We start from the raw sequence: 22,729 nt of genomic DNA on the forward strand, positions 1-22,729 counted from the left end.
CGTGGAACCGAGCTCCGCACTGGGCTTCACACTGACAGGACAGAACCTGCTTGGGAATCTCTTTCCCTCTCTCTCTGCCCAACCCCTGATCGTGCCCACACACACACACTCTCTCTCTCTCAAAAATAAACAAACTTAAAAAAAAAAGATCATGCATTAGAATCTTTGTTATAAAAGCTTCAAAAATAGTTCAAGAAATGGCTACTCTACTAAAATAAGTACATAATGTTCTAACATAATAACTTAAAGTTTATTTATTTATTTATGTTAGAGAAAGAGTGAGATCGCAAGCAGGGGATGCGCAGAGAGAGGGAGGGAGAGAGACAAACCCAAGCAGGCTCTGTGCTGCCAGCACAGAGCCAGATGTGGGGCTCCAACTCACAACCCGGAGATCATGACCTAAGCTGAAATCAAGAGCCGGGACACTCAAGTGACTGAGCCTACCACAGTAACTTTTAAGAGTAAAGTTCTAAACTGCTTGAATTTTTTAAACTTAATTAAAAACTAATCAAAATAAATGATCTGGCAATGAAATAAATAAAAAAAGGTAAATATCTTCCTTAACTCAAACTTTTGTAATAGCAGGGATTTTTTTCCCCTCTAAATCTCACACAATCTGACAATCTGTTTTTTAACAAAAGAATCAGTTTCTTCATGGCATTTAACAATTGATATCCTTGATTTTTTCTTTCAGTTTATCTATTATTTCATCTACTTATGTGTACCTTTTCCTTATTTTTTAAATAAGGAATTAGTTTAATTAACTTTTCAATCCTCCATTCCTTGTATTGATTTTGAGATTCTGCTGTATTTTTCTACTCCATTCCTGATTATCTTCTTCTTATTGGATGTTGTAATAAAAACATTTCTTTATTATTATTAAAAAAAAAAAGATCCCAACCATTTCCCCCACCAAAATTGTCTCTTACCTATGTTAAAACTTTTTTTCAAATACAACTGACCCTTGAATAACATGGGGGTAGGGTGCTGGCCTCCACCCTTCACTGCACAGTTCAAAAGCTGCATATAATTTTTGATTCCCCAAATATTGAACTATTAAAATATCCTACTACTGACCACACCTAATTGATAACATAGTCTATTAACACATATTTTGTACATTATATGTATTATATACTGTATTCTTGTAATAAAGTAAGCTAAAGAAAAGAAAATTTTATTAAATCACAATAAGGAAACTACATTTACAGTACAGTACTGTATTGACTGAAAAGATCTGCTTTAAGTGGACTCATGCAGTTCAAACCCGTGTCAGTCAAGGGTCAACTGTAGTTTTAAAAAACAAAACAAAGAATAACTCTAATCATAAATCCTACGCTCTGATTAAAATACATGATTTCCCATTTCCTTTGGAATTTACCACTTTCCTATCCTTAAAGGCTCAACAAAGCCTTCCATGAAGCCTTTATGATGTCTTCTTATGGTTGGTGAGAAATTATGTTATCTCCTCCAAACGGATTCTCTTAGGAATGTTATCACATATTTATATATGTAGGGTATTTTCACTCTAGGCCATATGCCCTTTGGTGCCTCAACCTTCGTGACTTATTTTATATTCCCAGCTACAGATACAGAACTCTGGTACACTGCAGGCACTCTTACAGTTCTGCTGAAGGCTACTGTGATCTTATAAAAAAGTTGAGCATTTTGTGGTTCCGTGGCATCCAATGCATTTTCTAAGTTTTCCAGCTTGGTGGCAGCCTAAAACAAAAGTATCCAGTATAATTTTAAAATAACAAAGAAAAAAAAGAATACATGACATATACATGAATAAATATTATCATTTAAAAAATGTTTGCTTTTGCAAATTCCCTCTTGACTCCAGTGAAATCATCTATGTTGCAAAATGTATTAAAAGTTCTTTTTTTTAATTAAAAAAAATTTCTTTAATGTTTACTTATTCTTGAGAGAGAGCATGAGCAGGGGAGGGGCAGAATGAGAGAGAGGGACACACACTCCAAAGCAGGCTCCAGGCTCCAAGCTGTCAGCACAGAACCTGATCCGGGGCTTGAACTCACCAACTGTGAGATCATGAGTGAGCCAAAGTCAGATGCTTAACCGACTGAGCCATGCAGGTGCCCCAAAAATTCTTTTAAAAGGCTCAAGAATTATGAATAAAGAACTGAGTTTTAAAATGTGTTTTTAAAATATCTGTTATTGAATGGAATTCTTTGGGTAGGTAAAGATACCCATAATATTCAATTAACTATATATGCCAAGCTCCCTCTCCAATTCATGACACACATGAGATATGAATAATAACATAAGTATAAACGTTACTATTGTATGAGATCGGACTTCAAATTACTTATATAGTCTGGTTTATATTTAAAATATTCTCTAGATTAGAAAAATCACTAAGACACTTATGGTAAGTAACTTCAATGCCAGGAAAATTTACTGAAGAGGCACCCCTACTAAAATTCTTATGGTATTTACTGAAAAATTTATTAGTTGCTATCATATTAACCGATTTAACCAGACTAAACAAAATTCAAATCTATTACCTGTTATAATACTATTTGCTTCAAACTGGATTTTGGCATTCCATAATTCAGTATATAATCAATGTGCTCATTACTAGAGAAACATGTACCTTATGATAAGGTCCAATGGGATTTCATCCTAAGCCCATTTAAATAATGCAAACACAGTTAAATTGTAAAAATACTACAAATCATATTTTGTATATATATTCTTCCATACCTAGCACCACCAGTTACATTAATCATGTATATAATACTGTATTGGGGTTTTATGTGGAAAACCACATATACTATAATTAATGATTTAAGGAATTTTTAAGGTAGTTTTAACTATATTTTTGTTTTACTAGTTGATTTAAGAAGCTCATCTCTTTGTTAAGGTGTATTTCTAGGAATCAAGTAAAAAGTACCATGTAATACATTCTAAAAGAGCTCTTGAAGGCTCTTATATATGTGCATGTGTGTGTGTGTAACTACAGATTTTTTAATACAGGAAACTTAAATAGTACAATACAACTTACCTTCTCTATGTCCCCCTCCCTACACAAATAGTAAAGAGCCAGGATTCTTAGAGCTTCCACATTTTGATTATCTTGAAGCATTAACCTGCAGAAAAACATTTCACTTAATGTTGAAATAAACTTAATGTGCTTTCTTTTATTTGAAGGTTGAAAAAGTCATTTTGCTGGTCTGACTACTCCATTATCTAAGTAAGAATTTTAAGTAGTAAAATAAAATCTCCTTTATGAAAATTATCAACCTCATTATTTAAGCTAAAAAAAAAAATCTCTGATTCTTAGTCTTTATGCACTACTGAAGTGAGTACTGATTCTTAGTCTTTAATATGTTTTAAAAAGATATGAATAGATTGTACCAGTCTCATTAAATTCTTTGGCAATCCTAAATAAAGTATTACTTAACCATGCATAACAGTATATTAAAAGAATAATTCACCTTGACCAGGAAGATTTATTACAAGAATTTCAGGAATGAGAAGATTGGTTAAATATTTAAAAGTCTCTTGGGGCGCCTGGGTGGCTCAGTCGGTTGAGCGTCCGACTTCACCTCAGGTCATGATCTCGCGGTCTGTGAGTTCGAGCCCCGCGTCGGGCTCTGGGCTGATGGCTCAGAGCCTGGAGCCTGCTTCTGATTCTGTGTCTCCCTCTCTCTCTGCCCCTCCCCTGTTCATGCTCTGTCTCTCCCTGTCTCAAAAATAAATAAACATTTAAAAAAAAAAAAAAGTCTCTTAATGTAATTCACAACATTAAAACAGATTCCTATGTGACAAAAAAAATTTGAAAATATTATGGAAAAATATCTGATTAGTAATAGGAACAACTCCCCTTACCCCAAAAAAGATATAAACTTAGTAAAAAATATGCAAAAGCTATATAAATTCCTATGAACTCTGCTCAAGGACATTTAAAAAAGAAATGAACAAATGGGGTAATAATACACCAGGTTTCTTATTATGGATGATGTGGTACAATGAATTATTGGCTTCAATTTTCCACCTTCCAAGAATATATACCTTCTGCCACAAAAGTGAGTTCTTCCTATAAATGCTGACAGGTACTTTGTTGCTCCTTGGCTGTGGACTTGGACATCTTCCTAATGTTGGCCAATGGAATGTGAACAGGACTGGCAGTGTGCCACACCAAAGTTTCAGAGGCACTGGATTCTTCTGCCTGTCCCTTTGCATCTCTGCTATAACCACGGAGACGAGCTCACCTCTGGGTAGCTGCTGCTCTCTAGCTTGAGCCCAAAGAAGAACACCCGTAGAGCTGACCAGAGACCAAACTGCAATAAAGTGCCACACCACCCAGATGGACCTAAAATCTGAAGCAGAACACCAGGCGGGGCTGGTAGAGGCCAGCAGACCCCAGATGATCCCTACCAAAGTGAGGAATGAGTGCTTACTATCGTTAAGCCCTGAGATTTGTAGCTGTTTGCTATGCCCCAATAGTTGCCACATGATAACACCCATTTTTGGTTAAAAAGGTTCCCCCCCCCCAAATAATCTATAGATTCAATGCATTTCAAACCAAAATCTTAGGTTTCTTTTTTTTTTTTTTTTTTAACTTGGTAAGTTAATTCTGACAGTCGATAGAAAAAGAGCCAAGAAAACTATCAAAAAAGAAATGTGATGGAGAACATGCTCCCCAAAATATAAAAATGTATTTGAAATACAGGGAATAATGGGGAAAAAAATGACCAGTCATTTTACAGGGGAAAAAATAGCCTTAGCAATATGAAGGTGCTCAATTTCAACATAATCAAAGAAATGAAAATAAAAATACGGTTTTATTCTACCAGATACTACCACTTTTATTCTACCAGATCGTTAAAAACAAAACCACACTGATAATAGCCAGAGTTGACAAGGATGGGGGAGGGGCATTCTGGAGAGTACTCATGGGAGTATAAATTAGTACAATTTCTTAGAAGAACAATTTGGTAGTGTCTTTGCAAATTTCAAACATGCATACCCGAGATAGAGACTGCCATCTGTCTCCTCAAATCATTCTTTCCTCATTTGCTTGGGCACATAGCTAGCTGACATGTTCCTGCTACCTTTGCAATTAGATGTGGCCCACGGGAGACAGCCCACTTCTAGGCCTGGGCTTTAAAGGAAAGTGGAATGATTCCGCCACACTCTTACCCTTTCTACCAGCTGGATACCAACGTCATGAGGTTTTAGGACATCGCAGAGTTGCAATATGGAAAGAACCTAGGTCCCTGAATGACAGTGTGGAGGAAGGCTGACTGATCAAAAGTTACACCCACTCAAAACAATTACATATGGCAGAAAAAATATTCTATTATGTGTTTAGATCTATTTTATAGGAGCTCGGCCTACCCTAACAAATATGATTCCCTTTAATTCAGTAATCCCTCATTTAAGAAATGATCCTCCAGGGGCGCCTGGGTGGCGCAGTCGGTTAAGCGTCCGGCTTCAGCCAGGTCACGATCTCGCGGTCTGTGAGTTCGAGCCCCGCGTCAGGCTCTGGGCTGATGGCTCAGAGCCTGGAGCCTGTTTCCGATTCTATGTCTCCCTCTCTCTCTACCCCTCCCCCATTCATGCTCTGTCTCTCTCTGTCCCAAAAATAAATAAACGTTGAAAAAAAAAAAAAAAAAAAAAAAAAAAAAAAAAAAAAGAAATGATCCTCCAGAAATATACCTATATGTGTAAAAAGGGGTGTGTGTGTGTGTACCCCTAAATGGCTATCAACGGGGAAAGATCAACTACTTATATGTTTACTTTATGGATGTGTACTTTGTTAAAAAATAATTACGTATATCTGGCTGAATGGATATAAAAGAATATCCACAAAATACCAAGTAAATAAAAATCAAGCTTAAAAACTATATAGTCTATTTTTTCTTTTACAAACATCCCCAAATATATATGTGTATATATATATAATATACACATATATATATTTAATATACTATATCGATACTCCACCACCTCCCACTCATACAGAGTGCCTAGAAAAGAAATCTAGAAAAATATAAACATCAAAGAGTTACTAATGCCCAAATTGTGGCCTCCAAATATCACTTCCCACTAAAAGGGATTATATTGCACTCCACAACAGCTAATTCCTGTTTAGGGCAAAAAATACACAAAATGACCCTAGTGCGTCTTGCTATACACCAAATAGCAAGGAAATTACTGAAGACTACTAGGATCCCGTCAAAAGGACCTAAGAACTAACTTGAAGAGGCTACTAACAGCCAATAGTGAGACAATATGAACAATTATAACAACCAAAACGGTTAGAAGCACACAAGTTTAATCCATGTTATATAAACCCAAACTGCTAATCAATCACAATTCGGGGATGCTAGGGAACTTTCTAATTTTTTTGGTTTTTTGAAACTCAGAAATAAAAGATTCAAGCACTTATCCAACTTTTCTTATATGAACTATACCACTGGATAACCGACCAGTTGATGCAAAATTTTTTTTAATAGTACTCCAGCTAAGAAATGCAGAATGATATAACCATATTGTAATCCTAAAGCACCCAGATACTGAGCACAGATTTCTGATATTACCACAAAAAGACAGCAGGGGATTATGTCCCTTCGATAAAAGAACACATCACCACTTATGAAGTAACTGCAAAAAGAAAAAAAAATTGAACATGTATCTAACTAAGCCTCTATATCCAGTACCAATTTACAGGAAATTCAGAGGATAAGCAACAGTACATGGCATGCAATCAATAAAATTCTTATGGAAAACCTACTGGATACAAGACTGGTTTCTTTATCGTAAATATCAAGAAAAAGATGTGGGAGAAGTGGGAGGCCAGTGGAGAGAGAAAGTAGGAAAATGAGGAAGGAGACGAGGGAGAGAGGGGATCCTCCATTTTATACTTCAGAAGAAAAATCTAAATCCTCAAGATGACCAACAAGACCATTTATATCCTGGCTCCCCTGCTCCCTCCTACCCTTCTGCTCTGACTTCACTGTCTAGTCATCTTACCCCCCCTTCATACTCCTTAAAAACATGACACACACCCTTGCCTCAGGTCTTCACACTTGCTTTTCCGACCTTCTGCAGTCTTCTCCCAGATACCTGCATGGCTTGCTCCCTGTGTTCAAATGTCACCTATTCAGTGATGCCTTCCCTGACCATCCCATAAAATGGAATCCCTCCTCCCACTCCCTATTTCACTTTCCAGCTTTATCTTTTTTCCATAGCACTTAAAACTTTCTAACATACTACGTAATCTTTTAGTTGTTCTGCTTATTATATGGTTCCTCTCATTTGAATATAAGCTTCACTAGGGCAGGGATATTTGCATAAAAGATTATCTGTCTTAGAACAACTATTCAGATATTTATATAAATCAAAACATTCAGTTGCTAAAAACAGTGCAATGTTAAGTTCTCTTTCAATTCTATATTGCTTGAAAAAAAATCAAATTAAAAAAATCTTATAATAGGGGTGCCTGGGTGGCTCAGTTGGTTAAGACTCTGACTCTTGATTCTGGCTCAGGTTATGATCTCGCAGTTCGTGGGATCGAGCCCCATGTCAGGCTCTGTGCTGACAGCGTGGATCCTCTCTTCCTCTCTCTCTGCCCCTCCCCTGCTCATGCTCTCTGTTTCTCAAAGTAAGTAAATAAACTTAAATAAAAATAAAAAATCTTATGATAAAAGAATACAGATTTTTTTTTTTCCCCTGAAATTATAACCAGATCCAAAGGTACTTGTACTATCTTTTTTTACTTAACCTCTGTGCTGTTTCAACAGTCTGGTCCCAATCCTGTAAGGCGAGCTGTAGTTTCATTTTCTTTACAAAAGCAGGAAGGAAACTCGGAAAGTTCACTATTATCTGGTTCACAGTGTCCAGAGCACCTGAATAATTCTGGCGCATCTCAAGGCATTGTGCCTAATAGGAGGAAAAAAGTGACATCAAAACTCCAATCATATATACCGAGGTTCTCGTAACAGTTACCCTTGAGAGGCAGGATACTAACGTTTAACATTTTCTATGTTTTTGTTTTCTGACTTTCTGTAAGGAATAGTTATCACTTTTATAATGAGAAATATAAAATAAGTTTTTAACAAAATGAAAATTTTAAAATATCACAAAACAATAAAAATACTGTATGTAAGTGGCTGTGTTATAAAATCTACTTTTAAATAACTAGAACAGAAAAATTATCTTTTAGAATAAAGTATTTCCAAGATATTTGCAAATAGCATCTAAAATGAAGACATTTCAGAGGCACCTGGCTGGCTCAGTCCGTTGGGTGTCTGATTTTGGTTCAGGTCATGATCTCATAGTTTGTGGATTTGAGCCCTGTGACTGGCTCTGTGCTGGTGGCTCAGAGCCTGGAGCCTGCTTCAGATTCTGTGTCTCCCTCTCTCTGCCCCTCCCCTGCTCACGCTCTCTCTGTCTCTCAAAAATGAATAAATGTTAAAAAAATTAAAAGTAAAATAAAATAAAATGAAGAGGTTTTGTATCTTTAAAAAAAAAAAAAAAAAAAACTACTTTCAGGCTGGGACACCCGGCTGGCTCAGTCCATAGAACATGCAACTCTTGATCTCAGGGTTTAAGTTCAAGTCCCATGTTAGGTGGAGATTACTTAAAAATAAAATCTTTAAAAAAATAAAATAGGGCCCCTGGGTGGCTTACTGGTTAGGCATCTGACTTGGTATCAGCTCAGGCCGTATCACGGTTGTGAGATTGAGTCCCATATCTGGCTCTGTGCTGACAGCACAGAAGCTGCTTGGGATTCTCTCTCCCTCTCTGTCTCTGCCTTTCCCTCACTTGCATGCACTCTCTCAAAATAAATAAATAAGCTTAAAAACAAAAAGAAATAAAAAATAAGTAACTTTAAAGAAAGTAAGACTTTAAGAAATAAGCAAAATAAAGTTCAAACAACTCCCTCTACCTTAATATTTTCACTTCCAGGATGTATCTTAATGAAATAATTGAATAAGACCATAGGAAAAAAAAAGATTATATTTATGGCAGATTTATATTAGATATAGTAGAAAAAAAAATAACCCAAAATGTCCATTCAGGATCAAACTATAGCATACCTATTTAATCAAATTTTAGGTGGCCATTAAAAGTCATTATATAGATTTATAGATCTATGCTTAATGACATAAAGAGATGTCATTTATAATATAATAGTTTAACTGGTTATCTTCAATGGTGATATCTATTCTTAATTCTGATATTACTGCATTCTATACAGTATCCATGTATTACTTTCATAGTCAGAAAAAATAAAGCTATAGAGTTAGCACTTTAAGAGCAGACATTAGGCATATTTATCATATATCAGATTTTTAAAAATTTGCTTTTGGATCTCCTTTAGGAATAAATTTAGTCCTGGAATATCTCAGTTCAAAATGAGTGTCCAGTCTCAATACATGTACAGTAGAATTACAATATAATCCTGAAATAGGTTTGAGATTATACTCTCATCTATAGTCCCATATAACTCCCATATAATTAAAGCCTGAGAACCACCCGACCCTGCTACTATGCCAAAATAAATTATTATTAAAATTTCTAAATAGTTGACAATAATGCATAAAGATTAATGCTGAGAATGTTTTCAAATTATATATACCCTTGGAATCTGCCTAAATAGCTGATAATATAAAAACAAGAAAATCATACTAAAGGACCACATCTATTACTTCCTTAGACCATCACCTCCCATATGATGCCACATAACACATTAAACGAAACTAAATTTGCTGTGTACTTGGTTCCTATCATTCCTAGTTGGAATTAGGCTAATGCAAACATCCTCTATTGAATTAACTGAAAAATAAATACATAACTGGAATGGGTTGTATCAGAAAAAGAATTTAAACAAATCTTAAGTATTGGAGGCAAAAGGTAAATCTCTAAGCTGCTTATACTGACACCTGAAATAGCCCTAGACCTTAGTAGATTATCAACTAGCTTTTTTTTTCTTTTGAGAGAGAGTGAGAGAGAGCATGAGTGCAAGCAGGGGAGGGGCAGAAGAAGAGAATCTTGAGCAGGCTCCATGCCCAGCACAGAGCACAACCAGGGGCTCCATCTCAGGACGGTGAGATCATGACCTGAACTGAAATCAAGAGTTGGATGCTTAACCAACTGAGCTACCCAGGTGCTCCTCAATCAGCTTTTCTTTAAGAAGAGGGTGGAGTTGAAATGATCAAGAAAAACTTTTTAAAAGCTTGATAAATGCTCAATTTGTCTAGCAATGCCATCAGGTAAAACTTGAGTGCAGTCAGAGTGAATACTATTTGTACCAGAGGCGAATATCCAAACAAGTTCACTAGCCATAGAAACTGGCAAAAGCCATGAGGGGATATTAACAAGAGTCAAGACACTAATAATCCTCTCTTCTTTTTTACACCTGCAAATTACTGCTTATCTAACAGGCTGTTTTCCTAACAAATAAATTTAATTTCCTTTTGCTGAATCAAAAACTTTAAATATTTTAAGACATTCAGAAGGCATCAACGGAACTGAAGAAAGGACCCAAATTGTACATTTCTACCCACCAATGATTTCTAATGACTTATCCTTCACAATGTAAGTCAGGTCATGTTGTTTCTCTTATCATTGGCTGCCCATCCATCTGGTTCAAAGTAAAAGCCAAAGGCTTTACACAATCAGCCATGGCTCTCCTCATCTCTCCCACACCCCGCTACCCCCCATCCTCATACTCACCTTCTTTTCCTCAAGCCTCCACTTCTACCCTCTGCTTAGCTCATTCCACTTTCGTCTCCTGGCCTCCCAGCAATGCCCTGAACATGCCTTAAGGTAGTTCAACTTGTTATCTCCTCTATTTGTAAATGCTTTCCCCCAGGTGCCCACAGAGCAGTAACTCTCACTTCCTATAGGTCTTTGCTCAAATGTCACTTTCTCTGACCACATGATTTAAAACTATAGGTTCACACTCCCAGCTCTCCCTTTATCTGATTTACTTATTTTTCCATTGCACTTATTACCTTCCAATATACTATGTAATTTAATTACTTATTTTGTTTATTGTCTGTCTCCAACAATAGAGTATAAGCTCCATAAAAGCAAGAGGTTTTACTTTGCTCAGGGTCTCCCTGGTATCTACAGTGATGCCTTGCACATGTTAGACAAACCATACATGTTTGGTAAATAAGCAATATAGGAACCACCGGAACCACCACCACCACCACCACCACAAAACAAATTAAAACCAATCGGGATTCAGGAATTTGGTAAGGAAATACCTTTCTCTAGTTTGTAGTTCACTGTCCTATACAAATAAAATGCAAGTTCCTCTTACAGTTGAGAGCTGATAAAAGTAACATAACAATTACTATCTTTTTTGAACTACTCAGTTTTGCTGGGTTTCAAATATATATATTATGAATAAATTTTAAAATATGATTTATTTACCCTAACTTCAACTCACCTTACCCAGCAGAGCAAAAATATCATTTCCATCTTGTAATCCCTCTTCAAAATATCTTAGTGCTTTTTTAGTATAAGGTTCTTTTCCTCTTGTGATATCAAGCCATGCTCTCAAAACCTGTCCCTGTAGAATGAAAAAGTCTAATCATACTCCCATTTTATTGGAAACAAAAGAAATAAATGTTGATGAAAGAGGTAAAAACTAATGTCCTTTTCTGTAATTAGTAACAACAATCACTCTGTCAAAAAATGTTATGAACAATAAAACAATGTTCAATAAAACTGGTTCAAACCTTTTCCAGCCTAGAGTTTTGGGAACTGTTATGTATTTTAGCCCTTAAGATTATGATGTGTCCAATATTGAGAAACTTGTCAAATATTCCATTAATACTAAATAACCAGTAGTCTCATCTGGGACTTTGCTAGTAAATTATTATTGAAAGTTGTTAAACATGTAATTCAATACATAAACAAGAATGTGTTACTTCTTTTTTTGGGCAAACAGACCAAGTGAACAGAGATGGAAAAACAGAAGTGTCTTGCTTTATATATAGTAAAAGTTAAGATAACCTGGCAACTATCTTAATCCTTGTGACTAGTCCAGTGCATTTCAATTTTTTTTTTTTCAACGTTTTTATTTATTTTTGGGACAGAGAGAGACAGAGCATGAATGGGGGAGGGGCAGAGAGAGAGGGAGACACAGAATCGGAAACAGGCTCCAGGCTCCGAGCCATCAGCCCAGAGCCTGACGCGGGGCTCGAACTCACGGACCGTGAGATCGTGACCTGGCTGAAGTCGGACGCTTAACTGACTGCGCCACCCAGGCGCCCCATAGTCCAGTGCATTTCAAATGAAAGGATAAATGGCCTCAGGAATTAAAGACCGAAGAAGTCACAGATGCTTACTTTCAGAAATGTTAGGGAGCCAGTGGATTATAAGGTTTACAGAATGAGAAAGAAGGTGTCTACAGGTTACTTTTCTTTTTAATGTCAAATAAAAAGTTGTAAAATCTGTTTTTCTATCAAAAAATTTCTAGGGGCACCTGGCAGGCTCAGTTGAAAAGCATGCAACTCTTGATCTTGGGGTTGTGAGTTCGAGCCCCACATTGGGTGTAGAGATTACTTAAAGTCTTAAAAATTTTTTTTCTAGGTTAATTCATAAATTTATAAATCTTTAAGATTATATTTACCTCCCTATATTTCACCTGAAAAGACAGAAATGAATACTAAATGCTATTTCTACTCACTAGATCAATGTCTGTATTTGAATCGTTTCAACTATTATTTCTGTGTGGATGATTCTCAACCTTTATTTCTAGTCCAATACCTCTTTCTAAACTTTTCTTTTCCTAAGAGCTCATCTACTATCTCTATCTCACTGTTCCACCAGAGGTGGAAACATAGTATGTCTGGAACCAAATACATTACCCTCTCCAAGATTACCTTCTCGTCTCAACATATTCTCTGTTTATGTTAACTGGGATCTGAACTCTCCAGACTTAAGACCTCAGAGAGACATCCTTGATATCTGACACCTCAAAATCTTGCCCCTAATAATTTTAGAGTCATTGCTAATTTTTTCAAGTCCTGTTGTTAAAAAATTTGCATCTAATTTAGCCTGTATATCTCGAGAATGATATAAACTATAAAGCTTTCGTATGCATTACAGTGGTCATATATGTACAGTATTTTAGTGTAGGCCCTTAAAAACCTTCTGCTGGAAAGTATGTACTACCATTTGGGGGCAGCACTCTAGTTTCTCCTTAGGCCAGTTCATCCTATAAACCATATTTAAAACAGTCTTCAAAATTTGTACTCTAATAATACCACTGCCACAATTAAAAGTCTCAATGACCTCTCCATGCCTACTAAATTTCATAGAAATACTTGTAGCTAGCTGTCAAGGCCCTTCAATTTGTCCCAACCCACCTCTCTAAGCTTTTCTTCCACCCTCTTTTTCTACAGTGTTCCCGTCAAAAGTGAGCTTCTTACTGTACACAGAACCAACACATCTCTCTGTTTTTCTCATTTCCATTTATTATTCCCCACATTGGGAGTATTTGTTTCCCTTTTCCAACATCTTTGCATGTGGAAGCTGTATCCATGTTTCAGGTTTTACCTCAAATGCTACTTCCTTCAAGAAATTCTTCCTCATTCTCCTAACATTTATAGATGTGATCTCTCCTTAAGTACCAAAATAGTGCCTAGCACAAAGTGAGCAAGAACTGTTAATTACTCTTTTCCTGAATACTTCAATCACACGTCTCTCACACCATTTATAAACGTTCATTATAACAGTATTAGCTGCATAGGTGCTCTATGACACTACTAGATTGAACCATCCATGTAAGTAAAGTTTATGTATTCCTGATCTTTGTATTATTAACAGTGCAAACAATGGTATCTTGTACCTAGAACAGTTCAATAAGGAGAGTGAGAGAGAAAGATAGAGATAAGGAAGGAAGGTAGGGAAAGAACCAGGGAGGGATTTTTTCAAGAGTTAATTAACAGCATAAAAATAGACAACTTTAGACAACCACAATTTTACAAAATAATATTAAAATAAAGCTGTTATTTATAAATTGAGAATAGAACAAATACTACTTAATATGTAAGCTTCCTTTATTGTATCTATTTCAAAATAAGAAGACCAGCTACCTCTTTACTGCCATTTGACATTTTGATCATTCTGTCAATATATTCTCTCGCCTTATCATGACGACCAATGTGCCATAAAAATAAGCCTGCGTGGTACAGAGCTTTTGGCCCAGCTCCTTTACGCTGCTCTTTTACTCTGGCATCTGATTCCAGAATAGCTTCTTTATCTAGGAGGGGAAAAAAGACATTAAATAAAAATTAAATTCTAGATCAAGTGTTCATAATAGGTCAGATGATTAACAGAGCACAGAATATAGTTCTCTCTAGAACACCACTGTCTCACAGACTAAAATATTAAGTCACATATGTAATTTAAAATTTCCTAGTAGCCACATCAAAAAAGTAAAAAGAAACAAGTAAAATTGATTTTACTAACATATTTTATTTAACTTAATTTATCCAAATTATCATTCCAACACACAATTGACATGAAAATTGAGATACTTTTTTTCTTATTAAATTTTAAAAATCTGATATGTATTTTTTACAAGGTACATCTCAGTTATAATGCTAAATTCTCTTCAAAATTATGTGATTTGTACTTAGCTTCCTTAAAATTTATAGATGAAAACAACAGATTCGTATATTCATTATTCCAAACATTACTTTTCTGATAACTGAATCAAGTATCAGTTTTAAATTTAAAATTAATTCTGGGGCGCCTGGGTGGCGCAGTCGGTTAAGCGTCCGACTTCAGCCAGGTCACGATCTCGCGGTCCGTGAGTTCGAGCCCCGCGTCGGGCTCTGGGCTGATGGCTCAGAGCCTGGAGCCTGTTTCCGATTCTGTGTCTCCCTCTCTCTCTGCCCCTCCCCCGTTCATGCTCTGTCTCTCTCTGTCCCAAAAATAAATAAATGTTAAAAAAAAAAAAAAAATTAAAAAAAAAAATAAATAAAATAAATTTAAAATTAATTAGAATTAAAGTTAATTTAAACTTGGGTTCTCAAACTAGATACATTCCAGCACTCAAACATCCACATGTAGTTAATGACCACTGTAATGCATACTACAGTTCTATAGTTTATGTCATTCTCAAGATATAAAGGCTAAATATACAAATTTTTTAGCAATAGGACTTGAAAAAATTAGCAATGATTCTGAAATTATTAGGGGCAAATCCAGGACGAGTACTCAAATTACCCAACTCCCTAATCCAATTCTAAAATATGTAAACATTCCTGGCTGCTCTCATTGGTCAATGAAAGGTAGTATAATTACCATTATTTACATGGTTTAATACTGACTGCATAGCAGCTCCCTTAAAAAGATGGCCCACCTCTCATAACTCTAACCTTTAAATCTATTACACGTGTGCTTAGGACACAACTATCAATTCGATCCAAATCCTGAATTGAATCTGAATGTGGATCAACTATGCAATAAGGAAGAAGAAATGTCAAAGCTGAAGGCTGTGATTCTGACTACCTTTCTGGAAATGGCTACTCAGAAAAGGTATTACGACTCTTTCTTTTATCTCTAATGATACCAATGTAAACTTAAATGTGGAACCACCAAGGTACGACTTTGAGTTCATGAAATGAAATTGTTTCTGGAAGGCTATACAGATTGCCTGGCAAGAAGACCCTCCAACGCACCCACTTGAACACCTACAGAAGTTTTCATTAAGTAGCCAGGATACAGAGACAGAACTCTGTAGAAACAGAACTCATCAGGGCAGGGGCACGATTTGTACTTTCCTGCCCAGGTATCTATCAAGTCTCAAGTAGGCCACCTGTTAGCTGTGACACCATCTGCACAAAGCTGGCTCTTACCAGATATCAGCTCGAGTTCTTAATGGACCTTTTATAATCAGGGCTTACATCTGTATTCAGAAAGAATGGACATGAATAATCTAAGCCCTTCCTAGGCAATAGTAATGGACATCTGGGCCCCTCCTGAGTTTAAGCCCACTCAAAATCATCTATGGTAGAAAGTAAAGTCTGTACTCAGGTGTTTCTAAACAATATTTCTGCCTCCATCCTTTTAGTGTCCTGGAAATCACATTTCCCAACAGAACCAACACTCTTGGGAATAACCAATTAAATGAAAACTTGATTCTAAGAGGAAAATAGTTTGTACGAATCTCTCTTTTTTTTTAGATTTACTGATTACATCTCTCTATGCAAGTTCTGTGTTCCACCTAAATACACTCCTGCTGGAGCACAGAGAAAGGAGATCCATACAAGAGCCTAATCCTGAACCACTTCCACATATTTGCCCATTGATTTATCCTGTACGACACATATGTTTTATATTCAAATCCTACTTGTGCTTCTAAAACCAGATTAAGGCCCCATTTTACACAAAGCGTTTGCTTTGTTCTTCTATGGATTAATAGTACATACCATTTTCAGTTAATTATGAACTCATTTGTTTTATTTCTCATAATTTTATTTAATAGTAACATTAGAATTTAACCTTTATGGGTTTTACATTTTCTTTTCTTAACTAGACTATAAACTTGATGTCATGGGTCACTTCTTACAATTCTTTTGTATTCTCTGTGTTTGGCATAGTCTCTTGCAGAAGGTAAGCATCTAGTCATTAGATTTGTTTACTTGTTAAACACATTAATGTTTTAAGTCACTTTTTGTTGATCTGTGCAAGTACATGTAGGATAAAGGAGATATGTGATACTTTTGCTTTGGAAAAAAATTTTCTAATATTAAAAAAAGACATTCTGTGACATCTGGTTATAGTCTAATTATTTGAAACATGATGTACATTTGTAACGCTATTAGCTGTTACTGGATATGTATGAAAGAATACAATACTATTTCTTCTTTATTACCTGTAATTATGATATTGTGCTTCAGCCATTAAGATCACTGTTCGTTGACAGTTCGCACAATTTTAATTATTGGCTTATGCATAAGGTTCTTTCCATAATCTAGTTATATTTCCCAACCTACTACTGGATAAAAATTTACTGAATATCTTCTAAGAGCGAGCACCCCTCCCTGCCCTGCAGGGATGTATATGGGGCTTTGAGAAGCTTAAGATACAGTGGAAGGGAGAAACTGCATGTAGCTATAGATTTGCGTATAAGCTATAAAGTTGGCTGCAAAATGGGGCACCTGGGTGGCTCAGTCGGTTAAGCGTCCGACTTCGGCTCAGGTCATGATCTCACAGTTTGTGGGTTCAAGCCCCGCATTGGGCTCTGTGCTGACAGCTCAGAGCCTGGAGCCTATTTCAGATTCTGTGTCTCCCTCTCTCTCTGCCCCTCCCCTGTTCACACTCTCTGTCTCAAAAATAAATAAACATTAAAAAAAATTTTTAAATTTTGCCAATCTGATGATATGATACATGTAAAATGGTGTCTTTTTGCAATTTTAATTTCCCTACTTACTAACAAGTTGAACATCTCTTCATATTTGTATCAGCCTTTTCTCTGTGTATTATCTGTTCATATTCTATGACTTTATTACATTGGCTCTTTATTTTTGTAAGAGTTCTTTTTATATTCAAACACTATTTTCTTGTCAGTTAATGAATTGCAAATATTTTTTCTAGTATGTAGCTCATCTTTTCACTTTCACTTGCACTCTGTCTCCCTCTGTCTCAAAAATAAACATTAAAAAAAAAAATTAAAGTTGGCTGCAATTTATGTGTAAACCTATTTTGGGCTGTCCTTTGTTTAATAATTGCTAATATACAACTTTATACTATTTCAAATGATCCCTATATATTAATGAAACTTTTGCCCTAAGATAAAAGGAATATGAAAGTGATAAAAGACACGTATTTCTTGTGCTTGATAAATCAGTAACCTTGTTAGGAAGATAAAACAAATATATAAAATGGTAACTATAGAAAATTATAATATAGATTATCAGACTAAATGTTATGGTAATTGAGAAAAATCAAAATGAATTGAGTAGAAAATATTGTCCTAAGCATTATACTTAAATACTATACCTGGATTAGGACTCATTTTATGGGCATATATCAGTGCAATTAGAGAACAAAGTGATACATCTTGTTTATTTTTAATAGCCTCAAATTCCCGAAGAGCTTCTTGAGTTCTACCTGAAAATCAAAATTATAATGTGAAAAACTTCATAGTGCAAAACAAGAATTTAAAACTTATGGAACATGTTTAATAATTAGCACATACCTTCCATTAATGTACCATAGGCATGATAAAACCTGAAGACTGGGTCACTGCCATACCTCTTAACTCCTTCACTGGCAGTAAGTAATACATGATGGAAATATTTCTCCTGACAATAGTAATTAATCAAAGTCTAAAAGGAAACAGGGACTAAATGTTAGAAGAGATTTTGGTGTTCAAATACCTTAAGGAGCAGATATTAATCTAAAATTTTAAATAATCTAAAATTAGATAACGTGGTTCTTTTTTCCTTCCAAGTTCCTGAAAATATTGTTAAAGTCTAGCACTTAACAGTAACAAATGCAAAACACAATGAACACAAAATTTTTGAAAAAACTCAATGTTTTCTAATAATTTCAATCTTTTTTTTCTAAATTATTTAACAATACTGAAATTAGGCTACTATTGCCTCTTTCCTTTGCCCACATTTTCTTAAAGATTTTAGAAAATGGGAAAACAGGGATGCCTGGGCTCAGTTGGTTTAGCGTCAAACTCTTGATTTAGGCTGGGGGTCATGATCTCACAGTTTGTGAGTTCGAGTCCCACACTGCTGACAGTGGGTAGCCTGCTTAGGATTCTCTCTCTCTGCCCCTCCCCCACTTGCATGTACACTTGTGCGTGTGTGTGTGGGGGGGGGGGGATTCTGTCTCTCTCTCAAAATAAACTTAATAAAACATAAAAGAAAAGAAAATGGGAAAATTGACAAAAACAGGACTAGTAAGAGCCTTCCACTGCCAGACCACAGGATTCTTTAAAAAAAAAAAAAAATCTTGCTTCTATTTTGTTTTTAGAGCATTACAAAGTAATGACAAATTGAATTCAGCAATTCACTGTCAAATGTCTTTTTTTCTGAGTTCTACAACAAAGAACTGTCAGTAAGAACAAATGATCTAAACTTTTTTAATGGAAATTATTACCTTTAAGCTTTTTTCAAAATTATATTATTTAGATTTACTTGGCAGAAAACTACTATCAGGAGATACTAAGTTCTGATTAATTGAGTCTATGCTTTACACCTTTCTCTCAGGATCATACCTAAGGCTTAGTTGCTAACCTAATCAAAGAAGGAAGCCATATTCACTATTTCTGTAATGGACCTGATTCACCTCCATAAACCAATCTGGACCATCCCATACTCACCTACTCTGATTCTGCAGCCCATATAGCAGGGGGGAGAAATACAGATGAAGCAGTGATTGAAAAGATTAAAAAATGAATGTCTAGACTGTTTAAAAAAAATTTTTTTTTAATTTTTTTATTTTTGAGAGACAGAGCATGAGTGGGGGAAAGGGGAGAGAGACAGAGAGAGAGAGAGAGACAGAATCTGAAACAGGCTCCAGGCTTTGAGCTGTCAGCACAGAGCCCAACACAGGGCTCGAACCCATGTACTGTGAGATCATGACCCAAGTCAAAGTCAAATGTTTGACTGAGCCACCCAGGTGTCCCTAGACTGCTCTTTTTTACGGTGTGTTGTTTCTGAAGGGCTACAGTCCACGTGCTTCTCTTGAACACTTAGGCAAACATTCCCTTTTAACTTTTACTCTGCTTCCCTCCTTGTGGTTACTGCTCTCTTGTTCCAGTTACCCACACAACACGCTTCAGTAAAGTGCACTTTTCCTCCTGTGCCCTTCCCTAAGATTGCAGATGAACTCTTTGTTTGCCACAACTAAGGACAATGTTAATATCATCTTACTTGACTTCTATTCAACATTTACTATCACCAAGCATCTATAATTTTCCTGAAAGGTATCATAAAAAGGACATGGATTTAAGGTGAAAAGACCTGGTTTTAAATTTCTGGTCCATCTTACACACCTTAGTTTGCTCATCTGTAAAATGCCACTAATCATTTATAGACCATTGTGAGGATTAATTAACAGTATCATACTGTAAAACTCCTGTTCTGAGAAAAGTAAGTTCCTCTGAGCCCTATACATTGATGAAATAAAAAAACGTAGTGTCAAGACCTCTCATCAAAGCTCCAGATTTATCTTTCCATTTGCCCCCTCTACCCAAGCCAGAAATCAAGTCATGGCATCCTCCCTTCCAGTTTGCCCAGTCTCACTAATTCTAACCAGTCAGTAGGCTCTTCTGTTTCTCTAGTCTACTTCCTACTCTCACATCTATTACCACTCCTTGGTTTGTTCAGACCAACAAATGTTTACTGACTGCCTACCAGTCCCAGGCACTGGGCTAGATACTGTTTATGTGAAGATGAATAAGACATGGTTCCTGACCCAGAAAGGCTTAAAATTTTAACCTGAGACTAGAATCCAAAGACTAATACCATGCCATAAATACAAGCAAGAAAAGAGCTTATAAAGTGTTGTAGGGATGTAAAGAATGAGGTTGGGGTGTGGGATGACAGAAGAATAAAAAGATTCTCTGGGTGGACTTCAGAATTCCCTCTTGAATCATGAACTCCTCACTCCGTCCACACGTACACATATTTCCCCTTCATGATCCTTGAGGAGGGTAGAGGAGTTACCAGGCAGAGGAACAGCAACAGAGATAAGAAATCAGCACTGGTAAGAAATCAGCAGTGAAACACAAGGATGGAGAGGCGATGGAGAGGACTTAAAGTCATTCTGTATTGTAGAGCAGGGATTGACAAACTATAGCCAGCTGCTCTTTTTTTTTTTTTTTTTTTTTTTGGTATGGTCAGCAAACTAAGAATGGCTTGTACATTTTCAGGCGGGTGGGGGGAGCAAAACAAAACAAATATTCATAACATGTGAAAATTCTAAGAAATTCAAATTTTAGTGTCCATAAATAAAGTTTTACTGGAACAGGGCCATGCTCGCTCATTTGTTTAAGTATCGCCTATGGTCGCTATCAAGCTGCAATGGCAGGTTAGATGCCAGGAACCCTATGGCCTGTGAAGCCCAAGATACGTACTATTTGACCCTTTACAGAGAAAGTTTGCCATTCCCTGTTTTAGAGTCTTATGTTAAGACACAGATTCTAGGATGAGGAGGTTGGAGAGAAAGGTAGGGTCTAGCAGGGCCTCATGTTAAGGACTTGGATTTACTCCTCTAGTCTAAGTGATGAAGAGCCACATAACAGTATTAGGCATGAAAGTGTTTTTATTGAAAAGTTCACTTAGTTCATAGTGCAAAGGACAAATTAAAGTTATGAAAAAAATTAAGGAGATGGGGAGGGCTTTGGAAAATAATGTAACTCAAGCAAAGAATCAGAAGACCCTCCAGGACTCTCTGTCACTGCCAAGTTGTCCTTCATCCACTTTTCACCATCTAACACACTACTTACCGTCTGACTCCCCCCATTCAAATGTAAGTCTAAGACTGGGAGTGTTTTTCTTAGCTTTAACATTGCAGGACTTATTATTTTCAGGGCTTAGAATAGTGCCAGCAACATAGTGGGCACTCAATAAATACTTGTTGAATTAATTTAAGGTTTTTGTCCAGCATTAGGTTGTACAATCTGTGAAGGCAGGGGCTGTTCAGATCTGCTCATCACTCTCTCCAGCTGCCAATGTACACACAGCGAGCCCTCCATCAACATGTGCTGAAAGAGTGAATCAGTGAACAAATGGGAGATCATCATCCTACAAAGAAACTTAATTCTCAAGCCTCATGTCCCTGTTTTTAGATCACTTCTTCAGTGGACCGTCACAAAATATTTGCTTAATAGATGAATCGGTGATAAAGAAGCCCATCACCCCAAAATAAAGACTCCTGCATTTTCAAGCCTAGCACTTTGTTTTCATATAATCTTTCGTGTTCCTGTTCTGTGCAATCGGTTTATTGACACTAGTTTGCTTAATTAAATCCTTAAAAATCGCACCGGGAGGCGCAGTAGGTGTTATTCGTTGACCAAGCATCCGGAACAAACGGGATACAAAGTAAAAGTAAACAACCCAAACGGGGTGCGACAAGCACACTAACGGCAATTCGTTAGCAGCGTGACTGCCCCGGACTTCAAGATTCCAAGGCAGGGCCCATGGAGGTGGCCCTGGTGATACAGCTACAGGCCAGCACCGCCCGACTGGGACGCCTGGCGAACCCGGGCAGCAAAGGCACAGCAGGATAACGACGCCCTCGCGAAGTCCTCTCCTCCCCACGCCCTCCGGGCCCACGCCGCCGGCAGAGGCAACTTGCGTCCAGGCCCCGTCCGCTCACCTTCAGCCCCTGCGAATCCATGGCTCTCACCGAGACAGGGTGCGAGCCTCCGGCACTTGCGCCCGCCGCGCCCCAGCGGAGGAGCCAGGGGCTCAGAGTCCTGCAGCCCAGGCCCAAACCCCACCAGAGCTTCTGGAAGCGGCGGGAGGGGCGGGGCGGGGCGGAGCCGGGCTGCCATTGGCTGCCGGAAGCAGGGGGCGGGCTCTCAACGCAGGGATTTGCGAGGAGGAGGTGCCGCGGGGAGGAGGTGCTGCGAAGACCCGGAGGAAGGGCTGCGGAAGGGGAAGGGGGCGGCACCGGGTGGAGCGGCGGGTGCGAAGGGGTGGCGAAGGGGTCAGAGTGCGGAGTGGCATTAGCAGGGAGGTGGATTTGGAATGACGGA

At 37.2% G+C, this 22,729-nt stretch overlaps 1 protein-coding gene and 1 long non-coding RNA gene across 3 annotated transcripts in view; both read right to left on the minus strand.

The window, feature by feature from the left end:
• Positions 1–22,506, minus strand: part of TTC21B (tetratricopeptide repeat domain 21B) — an 83,803-nt gene extending 61,297 nt beyond the window's left edge. For both annotated transcript variants that reach the window (XM_025935137.2, XM_086718804.1), the window contains exons 1-8: positions 22,348–22,506; positions 18,209–18,338; positions 18,010–18,120; positions 14,094–14,260; positions 11,438–11,560; positions 7,757–7,914; positions 3,029–3,113; positions 1,624–1,722 (exon numbers count right to left, since the gene is read on the minus strand). In XM_025935137.2, coding sequence (XP_025790922.1) covers positions 1,624–1,722; positions 3,029–3,113; positions 7,757–7,914; positions 11,438–11,560; positions 14,094–14,260; positions 18,010–18,120; positions 18,209–18,338; positions 22,348–22,368 — 894 coding nt within the window. In that variant the 5' untranslated portion in view covers positions 22,369–22,506. The remainder of the gene's footprint in view (positions 1–1,623; positions 1,723–3,028; positions 3,114–7,756; positions 7,915–11,437; positions 11,561–14,093; positions 14,261–18,009; positions 18,121–18,208; positions 18,339–22,347) is intronic.
• LOC147578511 (uncharacterized) lies at positions 4,560–7,750 on the minus strand. The gene is made up of 2 exons (XR_015255281.1): positions 5,689–7,750; positions 4,560–5,432 (listed from the first exon to the last, which is right to left on the minus strand). It is a non-coding gene; the product is annotated as an uncharacterized LOC147578511 (long non-coding RNA).
• Positions 22,507–22,729: the final 223 nt, after the last annotated feature.

Source organism: Puma concolor, chromosome C1 (assembly GCF_028749965.1).
Source record: "Puma concolor isolate L17-30 chromosome C1, mPumCon1.1.hap2, whole genome shotgun sequence".
Lineage (NCBI taxonomy): Eukaryota > Metazoa > Chordata > Mammalia > Carnivora > Felidae > Puma > Puma concolor.